This window comes from Tursiops truncatus, chromosome 3, assembly GCF_011762595.2.
Source record: "Tursiops truncatus isolate mTurTru1 chromosome 3, mTurTru1.mat.Y, whole genome shotgun sequence".
Classification (NCBI taxonomy): Eukaryota; Metazoa; Chordata; class Mammalia; order Artiodactyla; family Delphinidae; genus Tursiops; species Tursiops truncatus.
The window spans coordinates 87085314-87098358 of NC_047036.1; the positions used below are offsets into that span (position 1 = coordinate 87085314).

Sequence of the window (13045 nt, forward strand, 5' to 3'; positions counted from 1 at the left end):
TCCATCAGCACTTACAACTCCATTTTAAAAATAGGCGCACATATGTATTTAACCACCGAACAACTTGACCAATATAGAGGAATGTATCAAACTAAAAACTGATGGAGAATATCGGCCTGATTAGTTATTTTCAATCATTTTCAGAACACTTGTTTTCCAGAGGGACTGTGCAAAAATCATCATGCTTTTCACAGCATTTTTGCCAGAGCTTTCCTGAAGTATGCTTATGTTATCAGCAGAATATGGAACTAAGCTTTGCAAACAATCTCTAAGAAACTGTTTTGCCAATAGTTCCTAAAAAACTGTTAGAATGGTCAATGAGCAGCTCATCAGAATTATCTTGAACTTCCTTTATGGCACTTAGGTTATACACATTCCTATAATAAGAGGTGTAAGATTCTAATCATTATCACTGGGATAAGAGATTCAAATCCATATATGTGTCTTACCACAATTTCTCCTTTGATTCTTTTTGTATAACAACTTAGGTGACTCGAGAATTCCAAATACTTTGCTACCGAAGTGTGGTTCTTGCAGCACTGCTTATGTCCTATCTCCGGTCCTGTCTGCTTTCCTGTTACGTGTGCAGCACTATCTATCAGGAACTGGCCTCTTTAATCAGGGACTCACAGCCACTTTCAGATGATCTTAGTCCCCACTTTTCAATGTTTTGCACTTTTATCCCTTTGCTCTAATCTAAGAAAATGTAGGCTTCATCTTGGCTGAGATCCTGGACAGCTCACAATTCAATGTAGATACAGTCTCAGCTTCCAGAACAGGTGTATGATTATTCTCTAAAGCAGAATCTGAAGTTGTCATCTTTTCATCGCTTCCCCTACTTTCTTAGGGCACTAAGGTGATTTCTCTGGACCAGTCTCCTCATAATTTGCTTCAATGATACTCAGGTTTTCTCATCTCCAGAGTCACCTTTGTAGCTACTATGAAAATTGACTCCAGGCACTTTACTGTCCTTTTTAAGCCCACAGTGCTTTTTAACCCACCAAGATTTCTATTTTGTAAGAAGCTCTTAACCCCATTTTGACAAGATAATTTCCTTTAACTCTAAGCTTTCTAATCTTAAAATCCTGATCTTTTTTTCCTCATCTATCTCCTTTCTTATTTATGTATAATAAAAATGCTTGAATTTTATATTTTCTCTATAGATCGTTACCATGTTATGTTTACACGTAATGTCTGCCTTATGTTGTAAACTTTACAAGTACAGGTTGTAAACATTAACTTTATTCTGCATAGCGCTGAGCACAATGTCATGATCACTTAAATGCTTTTGATGATGATGGTGATGATGAAAATGACCACGTAATGCTGTTCTGGTTTGAAAATATCACATAGGTAGTGCAGTACATCTTTTTTTAATGAGTTGTTCCTCATTCTATAAAGCTGTCATTCTTCATTAGCAGAAAAGGTTACAGTAAGTTGTAATTAGTGTTTAGTGCCCTGTCAAATAATTAAGTATAATAAAAAGCTTTCAATGAGTTTAATGTTAACATGGTATAATTAAAGCCAAGTCTTGAAATGCATTAGGTGTCTATTTTGTCAGACATTTGATGCTTTTTCCATCTACAGATGAAATTCTCAAATTGTGCTTATAGCAATGTCATCATCAAAGACAAAAAACTCACATCACTCCGATGCAGAATGGGCTTCCCACTGTCCAGCAAGGGCAATATTTAAAAAATCAAAGCACTTATACAACCTTGTTATTAACTGATAAGGAAAGTGAGTCCTAAAGATGTTGTGTGACTTGCCCAAGGTCACACAGCAGTAAATTAATTTTCCTTGGTAGTGAGAATTGTGGCTTGGGATTGTACTGAGGTGATTATTGTCATTACTGTCATTCTTTCTTTTGGAAGTATATTTGCTTTAAATTGATTATTTTTATCTTTGTCTTGATGAGGTGAAAAAAATAGATAAATACATGCAAAGTAGAAGAACATAATGTGTTTAGCTCTTGAATTTAACACTTGTTTTAGGATGCAGGGCTTGTCATAGTGCCTATTTTAAGGCTCAAATACTGAGACAAGACTGAAATCTCACTATCTTCTCATCAGAATAACTGGAATGTGCCTAGATACTTGACCATTTCAAACCCTGCACATTCTTTGACCTTCTCAGGCCTTCTCTTGTGCTTGTCGTATTATCTTTTCTGTCCACAAAGATTTTGAAAAAATCAGCAGAGTACAAGTAGCCCCTGAAATAAAGGCGTCATTCAAGGAACAAAGAAGTAGAAGGAGGGCTCCAATTAAAATGATGAAAATCTTTAATTTTTATTTAGGTATACTTGTACGGACACGTGTATATACAAATACAGATCATATGGGTTTGTTTGTGTGTGTGTGTTTTTTTTTTTTTTTTACATTTTCTTTTACGTTTATATAATGTCAGCATTTCAAAACAGCACTCGATGAGTAAGTGCAAAGGAACTGCAAAGCGGGCAGTACAAGCACAGGACCACACGGAGCTGGACTTCACACCCAGACGCACACACAATGAGTGGCTTCAATGGGGTGTCAAGAGTAAGCATGGAAAGCGGATTTGGACTCATGGGTAACCTCCAACATGCCAGCATCTATTAAACTGTACAGACAATGGGAGCAAGCCCATTGTAGGGAGATTTGTCTCACATCCGAGCAGCTCTGGGGCAAATGCATGGGAAAAACTCAGTGATGCCAAACCAGAGACAGACCTGCCCATTCACGGTTCTGAGGGAAAACCAAAAAGTGGGAGGAAGTCGAGAGACAGAAAAAGTAAACATAAGAAATAAAAGGGGGGGGAGTGTAGGCAAACGGGAGTGTTTGTTGGTGGAGGTGGTTTCCAAAAGAAAAACTAGTGATCACAGCTCTGAGAGCAGTGAATGGAGGGAAGGGGTTTAAACTGTTTCTTGTTTTAAATTTTGGGGAAACTAATAAAAATGGCTGCTGCCGTTGCTAAGGCACCAGAGACAAAGTCCCTGAAAGTCCACAGGTACTGTGTGACTCTTCCTTTCACAATGACTCAGAGAGAAAGAACCCCCATTTAACCTTCCTAAATGAACTGGTTTGAAACCTTTCCCATGCTTGGGCTGCACATGATACTGACAAGACTCTTCCTGGGGAAGAATGAAAACCACCACAAACGGAAGACCAAACCAAGGTACAGAACCGTTTACTAAATTCCCTAAACCTTTTCAAACCAACATGCCGGGGGCGGGGGGGGGGGGGGGCGGGAAACACCACAGGGCTCCAACATCAGACCTTGAAAACATTGAGGACAAAATGTTGATCAAAAAAGTCATGTTGTTCCAGGTCCCAAGATGGTGGAGTCTTAAGATTGGGAGGGCGGTGACCACACGTGAGTCCTGTATGGAGCAGTGTCTCGGCCATTTGTGACTCTTCTTAGCCACGTCTACATTGGATGTTTCAAAGCCTCAATGCATGTTTTGTATCCTGAAAGACTATTGTTCTCACTTACAAAAGGCATAAGAATCAAATTAATATTTTATTATCAAACACTATATACAACAGAGGTTGCTAATAATACAGAATTTAAAGAATGCAGTTTTTTTTAACGTTTTACTTTTCTTTCCTCTGCCACCCAAGAAAGTACAGTACAAAACAATAGTCTAAACTAACACAAACTATTACCTGGTCTATTAAAGGATACACGGTATCCACTAAACAGACAGATCCTTATTTCCCTGCTTCACGTTGCAAAGCCCTTGGCAACCAGGGGCAAAGGTCGCTGGGGTTTGACTGACTGGGGCTGAGAGGCAGCAAAGGCTGCCCTTCATACTTTTGAATTGTTTTTGAAATTAAAAGCTGCTACAAAGTTGCGTCGACATCCTCCTAAGCCCCCTGAGGGTTGTTAACACCATCACAAAAGGCCACCAGCACTTTTTGGACAAGATGAAAACTGCACGATACCAATCGTCTTCTTGAAAACTCCGTGGCAAGCGTTACCTACGATTACGTCACTTTTAGGTAGAGAAGCACATTGTCTACTGGTGTGGATAGTCTTGCTTTTTTTTTTTTTTTTTTTTTTTACATTTAATTTGTAGTGGCACAGTGGTGAGGGGGTCTAATTTCACTGTGAAAAATGAAAGACGATGGCAGAGAGGGCCATGAGTAATTAATTATTTTATCATTTGTTAGAGACAAATGCTAGGAAAACCACAGAAGTCACCATTTCTAAAATGAAATTAGCACTGATAATGTAGTTATGACTAACTGGAATCATTACAGGATCATTTGATTTCCTTGTGGTCATAGAACATGCAATATTATTTTGGTTCTATTGATCCATTTTAGAAGGCATCTTTTTCCCCCTACCCAAATCCCACTGGACCAACAAGCCTGTAACTAACTATTAATAAAAAAGAAGTATTACTGGGTATTACTGAGAGTTCTGAGTATATAAATAGTTAATGCAAAAAATAATCCAATGCTGTGAACTTTTGTTTCAGTGAAATGGTGGCTGCCTTCTGTGATAAGACTCTGCCACTCCAGAGAAGTTCCTGATGTCTGGGGGAATGGGATTTAATCCGAGAGGCTGGCAACCTCTCACATGGTTCCAAGTGCGAACAGACCCAGCATTAACATCCACTCCAAACGGATCGGGTAAGCCCAGATTACATTTCAACATGTGTACAACTCTCCAGCGTGCAGTGCCTTCACAGCTGCCTTTCATTCACATATCTCTCTAATTCAGAACTACTCACAGTTCTTAGCAAATTCCCCTTCATGAAGTCTATCCATAATATGACCCCTCTTTTTAAACATGTACATTAAAAAAAAAACCCAGTTTTAAAAAAGTCCTTATTGTGCTGGAACGCTTCCAGTTTTTCACATCTTACACGATCATTGCATTTATTTTTTGTTTTGTTTTGAAAGGCATGGTTTCTATTGACATGTCCTGCAACAGCAAGAAAGGCTTGCTTGATTTCTTTTCTTTTCCATTGGTCTGACACTTTTCCCTGTCTAGGCTTTGGAGTTCAAAGTTCGTGACAGCCTCACCAGTAGCAACCCCCAAGGCTTGCATTTCCTGGTAATGGACTGGGAACATCCCTGTTGGCCGTGCTGATTTACTGTCCTCTTGCCCACCCCTACAATGAAACAAGGCAGCCCCCCCATATTTCTAAATGTATCAAGGGATACCACTTTTTCTCACAGGTTTAAATAGGACAAGCATATATACTCACTCTCAGCATAAAGTATATCTAAATAATGTATATTCTATTCTAGTGGATTTTTAAAAAAATAGTTTGTTAAAGTCTTTGGGACTCCATCTTGTTTATCTCCCACAGATAAACATATGTTCCCCCTACGCTTCAGGCTGTGTCAGAAAGGGAAAGAATATAAAATCAACTCTTGAATTTTTTCGTTCCAGACTTTGGAATTTTTATTCCAAATTTCCCTTTAGCCCTCCCAAGTAGTATTGACTCTTCCGGGGACAGGGGTTTGTGTCTGAGCCCCTGTAGTCGTGGAGTGTGGAGCAAAGTGTGGGTATGAGAGTGGGAGTCAGGGAAAGGCCACAGCACACTGGCGCTCCAGCAAAGCCAAATTACATCTCCTCTGGCCACTGACACCCTTTCCTTGGTACACATCGTTCCCCCAGAGGAGTATCCAAAGCTATTCCGTATACACTCATCAACCCTGGCTTGTCAGCCTCGGGGAAGGTCACTTTATTTGTAAAAATGCCTCTTTCAGTTTCTTTAAAAAAAAAAAAAAAAAAAAAAGTTGTAGCACCATGGTGATCTGTATTCAAAGGAAAAAAAATCTGGTGTGCGCTGCCCAGTCAGTCACCAAAAACAATTAGAGGCACTCTCACATATATATCCCCCACCCAACGCAGCGTGTTTTCACACTTGCTCTGTGCTAACATTCCGGCACTCGACCCGCCTCCTAGACAAAAGGCTTCTTTTACGGAGCACAAGTTTTGCTGTCAAGAATGCTTTAAGACAGTCACCTTTTTAAAAAAACAAAAACAAAAAAACAGAAAACCAGTGTCTCAACCTTTCAGAAGCCTGTTCATTTATATACTCCTAGAGGAAATGGTGTAATATTATATCTAGTCTTAATCCCTCCCCTCTGGACTTGACATGGTGACATGATGCCCTGCACGATCATCTTACAGTCCTGAACGAGAAGGCGTAAGTATTGCGTGGGAGAGGAAAACCCTCCTGGGCCTCGCCATCACCGGCTGCATCTGCCACTATCCTTCCTCGTCCACATACCGCTGACAGTACGCTACAGGAGGTGAGCTCTTGGAGGAGAATGCACAGGAGCAGACGACCACGGGTGTCACTATAACCACTGGGCATTTTCATCTGGAGTCCATCTAATTTGCAAGGGGTGAGAGAAGGCAAGGGCAGGGGTGGGGGTGAGGTGAGGGAGGCAGCAACTATGTTAGCTCCCCCGGCCCCAAGTTGTTGCTTAGAATTCAGGCTGAAGGAAAGAAAATAAAAATCTGACATCTGCCAAAAAACCAATAACAAATCCCTTCTTAGGATGAGCAGTTGGGTGGATCTCTGGTGTTCCAAGACCCTGATGTTTTCTGTGACAGGTGATGGGAGGAGACTGTGCTATAATGTCAAAAGCATCGCCAGGAGGAACAGTAGGATTGCCAAAAGGCGGCTGGGTATCCTTGGTGTTTGTGCCGCGTTCTCGCCGCGGGATGGCTCGGCTGACTCGTGTACGGTATCATCTGTTCAAATAGAAAGCACACATTCCAATGAGATTTCACATCCTTAATAACTCTCTTGCAGCAGCCTGCTGTTAACAGACCGCGCCACCCTCTGCAGAGTAGGGTAATGAACCTTGTGCCACCATTGACTTTCATGTCTGCATAATCACTCATTATTTACAGCAAACAAAGGAGAGGCAGAGAAAATTGGACTTTCTTGGCAATTTTAATACTTTCCTTAAAAACTGAGGTGAAAAATGTGCACACTGTAACCTCTGGCACGTGAGCTACTCAGGTTTGCTAGCAGTCAAACCCACCATGCACAAACTTGGTATCTGAATGTACCGTTTAAACCCAATACGCCCGGGAGGAGCAAGTGACGGGGGCAGGGGTGGCAGGATGCAGTTAATGTTGGCACATTAGTGGTTAACCAGAATGGGCTGCCCTTTTTCCTCTTTTTAGCGGTTTCATAGGATTAGTGTTGAACGCCTGGTTGTTGGACGTCTAGATGAATTTTCAAATGTGAAGAATTAAATGCCAAAACAACAGCATTTTAACTAAACTACACATAGTGCTCACTAAACCTAACTAAACCGGTGCCCACTGGCTTGCCTACAATTAGGAATCAATTGTGGTGCTATTTCTATTACAAACCCTGTATCTCCAGGATTAAATTACTTGAACTTGACTATTTTTATTTTTGTCAGGCTGAAGCTGGGCACATAAATTATCAGTGTGGATGCAAATTTTCCTCTAAATAAAGTGGATTAAGTGAGGTAAGCTTCTTTTATTTAGCTATAAAGTGTTCTATGAGACTGCCTCTGACTCGGATAGCCTTCCCGAGCTGCATGATTAACAGGCTTAACTTCGAAACAGGAACTTTGCAGCAATTAGTACCCAAAGATAGACTGGAGGCTTGCCTATGAGCCATGCTATGCTCTGGCGTTGCCGGTCTTCTTCCTTCCACCTGGCTTAACACGTGCTTTTAGACTCAGTGATCTCTGAACTACACGTGGGGCCACCAGTGGGATTCTTTGGTAGATTTTATTTTAGCATCAGGAGAACTTCCTGTAGGAGGCTCAGCGATTGATTATCAGGCTGGATTCACTCTATGGTCAGTCAGAGAGACTGGGTACAAGTGAGACTCTAGTGGTTGTTCCCAATTCTGTAGACCTCAAAGGATAATCGCTAGACATCCCTGAATGACCCACCTCGAACACCTTAATGGATTAATAACTCTATTCTATTAAATTCATTTCTGTTTTCACATCACACAGCATGTCACAATAGGATGCTTTTTCTTCACTAGGCAGAGTCACACTCCCTGTTATTTGTCCTAAAGCGACCACCTTGCAGGCTCAGGCTGGTCTCTACTTCAGGTATGCTCACATGAGCTGTTTCTGTTCATTACATTCACTCCCTATATGAACTTAGAAATATGTCTTCTCAGCATTGAGGCTTCTGCTCTGGAGTGCTCGTATCATTTTAGCCTGTCCCCACGTGTAGAAGCTGCTGCCTCCCTGTGTCAAATTTGCTCTCCTCTCCTGGACCTTAGCAAACCTGCATGGAATACCTATTAGCTTAGGAGACTAGAAAAGGTTAGGGAGCAAGAATGGGAAGTGTAATGGATGCAGGGGAAAATGTAAAGCCCCACATGATGCAGTCATTTATACTTGTGGACTCTTTTCTCTGCCGTTTCTTAGCCTTGCAAATGTATTAAATCTGTAGTTAGGAGGTAGACATAAATGCCCTTAACGGCCCTGAAAAGAAAATCCAAATCACTGTCTTAAGAGCACCAACCTGTTGTTAGTCGGAATAATGGAGTACTTCAGGCTTAATTGTGAAAGAACCATAAACCCAGAGGATTCCAGAGTTCATTTTGAAATACCACTTATATTTATACACCTGAAATTACATCAGCTATTGGGTTCTTCTCAGTCTTATCTTCACCAACATATTACCCAGTCCTCTTCCTTGTAAAGTTTGGAAGTGTACTGATAAAAGAGGTACCCAAGTAACACGTAGATACTCAGTTGTGAGCTTGAAGGGGACTCGCCTTCTCAGTCTGACCAGGGTGCTCAGCGAGGGCTGTCCATGCTCTAGGCCCACACGGCACAAGACGGGGGAATGAACCTCGCACACCTTTGAGACGAAAGCGTTTGTCTATCAATCATATAAGAGAAGCCATGAGGCCAATGTGCCTTTTGATCCTCAAATCATGGCCATCTTTGGAATTAACCTTTTTCTAGGCAACCAACCAGTAAGTACCCTCTTGCCCTCAAAGGAGAAAATCAGTCCCGTTAGGGGACCAGGATTCTTCTCTTCTCACTGTAACATTGGTCCTGCCTCAGGATTCTACAGAGCATCCTTTGATTAAACAGGGCCTCAGTGTTGGGAGATTCTGTGGCCCTCAGGAAGCAAAATGAAAAACAGGCTGTTTGTTTGTTCGTTATTTAGGTAAGTCGGAGCAATTTCAGAATTCTAAAGAGGAATTCATAAGCAAAATCTATCCCAATGGAAATTACACCTAAACATGAGAGAACTTCTAAAACTTGTAACAGTGAATGTGGCTTGGAAAAAGAAAACACTTCTCTTCAGAAGCCAAATCAAGTCTTGCCTCCTGGCTACAGGATTCCACAACATGAGGGTTTCGGTGGTTAACTGAGAGAAGACGAGCAATATTTTGGAGCATGTTATGTGGCATATGTGTGCCCTGAGATCATCCTGTATCCCTGATGACAGGAAACTGGCAGGCAGAGTGTGCAAGCAAACAAAAGAGACAAACACATTCCAAAGACAGGTGAATTAGTATACATTGCTGAGAACATGCAGTGGAATCCTTTCAGCCTTGCTGGCTTCATAAAGTCTGGGTCTGCACTCAACCATCCAGCACAGTGGTGCGGAGCTGCAAGTACGAATTTTCGAAGGAGTACAGGGAAGTATCAAATCTACTATTGCATTCGTGCAGCCAGGGATCGTAGTTCAACCTTGTCTTACTTCTTTAGTGAAGGTGATCACCAGAATGCCCTTAAATATAGTCATGACTGACTCAGGGAGCTTCTTCCTGCAAGCACACCTGCATGCCTCTCCCCAACACACACACACACACACACACACACACACACACACACACACACACACACACACACACACACACACACACACACACACACACACACACACACACACACACACACACACACACACACACAGTCTGACCACATTCTGTCAAAGCTTTGCAAACTTCTATCAGTTACAGGTGTATAGATTTGGGGGCCATCATGGACTTAAATGCTCACTGACAAAGAGTCTGTTTCCCCAAAGACAGTGAAATATGTTCACATATGAATGCATGTTAGCATCTTGCATTTTATCATTAGTTGAATTCAAAGGTAGTTTTCCTAATGTCAGAACAGTCCTCAGTGTGCCTCTTCATTACCAGTGAAAAACATGCAATCTGTTATGTTTCTAAACAGCCTCTTGCTTTCCCGATAGGCAATGGAATTTACCTGGAAAAAAGATTACTGGAAAGCGCTGCCTACATTCTGCAACAGTGTACATCAGAAACTCTTAATTCAGGGTAACTTTTATAACATGCCCAACCCTGCCGGTCAGCCTACACATGACTTATGAACAAAGCCAAGATAGTAAAAGTTCTCTCCGTGGACATCTCTATGTCTAGCAATGGTAAGAGAATCCTTTTATACTAATGTAGGAATGGGAGTTGAGAAATATGAATATTACACCTGGATCTGTGTGTAACTAGCTGCATGGCCTGGGCAAGTTACAAAAGGAAGATTGTAGACTCCTCTGGGGTCCTTAAAAGATCTCATCTCACTCACAGATCCTGTGGTGGCCCAAGTCCTCAAGCTTGTGAGGAGTCTGGAACCTTGAAAAGCCACAGTAATGCTTCCAGATTTCCAGAACACAATTAAAATGTCTCCATGTCAGCACTCATTCCTTGCAACTTTCTAAAGCAGCTAACGGATCCCTGGGGAGCCACTAAGGCCTCTGAGAGCTTATTGTACACACCTCTCCTCTGTGCTCTAGATAAGATGCCTGCCTTAGAAAAACAGGAGTGCTTGGGGAAAAAGCCTAACCCTTCCTGTCAGTCACAACGTGGAAGCTATTGTATGCCCTGAGGCACCACATTTACTCAAGGTAAGTCTCCCTAAGGCTCATTGACTGTGTGTCCCAGTAACAGTACTCAAAGGATAAAGTGGACCTCACAACCTTTTAATTTCCAGGGCCATCAGAAAGGTAAGTCCTACTGCAAATAGGTGAAAAAGAAGTCTCTGTTTACATAAGAGGGGGCTTACAAGGGCTTTGAGGCACACTCCTCAGTGAACAGAGGATAGAGGGCTCCCCCCACCTCATAATCAGTCTAGCTGCGTTAAAGAGCCAGATTGAATTTATAACCAAGTGGAGAGTTTACATTATCCACAGTATGCTGCAGTACAGAGGCTTCAACGATCCCGTTGGTGGGTTTTATTTTTCTTCATAGTGATGGGAAAGTTTGGGGGTATGGAAGATAGAAGTAGTAGAAAAGATTCACTTATCCTCGATACTTGTTTTGCCTCAGTAATCAAGGATCACGTTTGGCTCGACAGACTACTGCGGATACGTTTGTGGGAGCAGCAGGTGCATGAGTTTGTGGTGTTAGGAGGCAACATGGTTATGCTTCTCCAGACCTATTTCTATTGACAACAGCACAAATAATATTTGAAGTAAAATGAAGTCCTTTAGATCAGTTCAATGATGCATGTGAATTTCTAGAGAAAACTAAACAGGTTGAATTAGTTGCTATTTTGTGCAATAGTCTTATTACTTTTATCCATAGATTTGGATATAATATAAAAGTAAAGTTTTATAAGCACATAGAGTAGAAATTTTTTTCTGTCTTACATGAAAACAGATCCATTAATAGTCACAGTAATTCACCAGCATGCTCAGAGGATATGGTAAAAAAGTAGTGAGACTTTTAGCTTTCTGATGGGGCTTCTATACTAGGATACTGCATTGTATCAAACCCATGTCAAAAAAAAAGAAAAGTCATAATTTATCTAACATGCATTACACAGAGATACTGGAGGAATGAGGTAGAATATAAGTAATATTAGCGTTGCTAGCAATGAGCAAAAGCAGAGCAACTGTAACATGCAAACATGCGGAGAGGAAGAAAGGAAAAAAAGTACTGAAGCACCAGAGAGAGATGCATTTGTTAAGAGAGATTCTCTAAGCATACTAACCTGCTGGTTCTAATGAATTTTCTACTTTGTCGTTAACATCGAAAACACGATCATGAACACCTATAGTTTTCATACAGCTATCTATAACAAAAATAGAGATAACAGCCAAATATGTTAGTGAAGACACCCTTAAACTCCCGCTTCTTTCTTTTTTCTTTCTAATTTTTCCTTTTACTTATGGAGAGACTGTTTTACAATCAGTGGCATGTATCCAAATGCCAATATTGTTCCCATTTGCTGTGCACGTACAACAGTCTGAGAAACAACAAGTTAGCAACTGCTGTGTACTTAAAATAAAGGCATCATGAAAAATAATGAGAAAAAATTTGATGAAAACTGAAACATGGATGTTGATAATACAAAACAGATACCACACAGGATTTACAGTAAAAAAAAAAAAGTTTTACCGCTGTGAACCAGACCACACAATAGAGCATGCGCAGTGAAGCCACCCTCGGAAGCTCATTTTAGTGAACTTACTTGTTGGTCGCACAAAGACTTTGAGCTTTAGACAGGACCGTCTTCCATTATCTGGGATTGCAGAGGCTGTGGAAAAGACAAAAAGAGAGAGCAAGAGAGAAAGGAGAGAACACCACCAGATTATTCATTTGCAAATGCAAATGGGCCACAGTAAATTCTTTCATGAATTCTTCCCAGAAGATGAAACAGAAATACTTTTCAGACTGACACTGACTGACTGCTATCGAAAGGGCTACTTTCCTATACCTGTCTTTCCTTTGCAATACAATAAAGAAAGAATCATGCAAGAACGTTGGTAATCTACAGAAGAATACTTTGGATTCTTATTTCAAAGGCTCTTGCGTTTAACTTGATCTGTAATCAGTTTTCTCTAAAATAAGGAGATAATGCCGCATGAGTCCTCCTGCTTTCACAGAGAGCAGGAAAGGGGCCCCCCCAGCCACCAGAGCCCAGGGTGTAAGCAAGCGTTGGCAAAATCCAGTTAACAGTTACAAGGCCAACTTAAACATGACCTAGTTCTGCTGGGGAAAACAAAGCTCTGTCTGTCCTGAAAGCCTGTCTGTCAGTGCTTTGCAGGTAATTCAATTAAAGGTTTTACTCAGAACTTGGCTCCACATTCTGTATGACTAAACCAA

At 41.2% G+C, this 13045-nt stretch overlaps 1 protein-coding gene across 2 annotated transcripts in view; it reads right to left on the reverse strand.

The window, feature by feature from the left end:
• Nucleotides 1-2263: 2263 nt before the first annotated feature.
• The window catches only part of EFNA5 (ephrin A5), a 283524-nt gene continuing 272742 nt past the window's right edge, over nt 2264-13045 (reverse strand). The window contains exons 3-5 of one of the 2 annotated variants that reach the window (XM_019940789.3): nt 12411-12476; nt 11931-12011; nt 2264-6702 (exon numbers count right to left, since the gene is read on the reverse strand). In XM_019940789.3, the coding sequence (XP_019796348.1) occupies nt 6581-6702; nt 11931-12011; nt 12411-12476 (269 nt within the window). In that variant the 3' untranslated portion in view covers nt 2264-6580. The remainder of the gene's footprint in view (nt 6703-11930; nt 12012-12410; nt 12477-13045) is intronic. The other variant, XM_019940791.3, reaches the window with a different exon arrangement.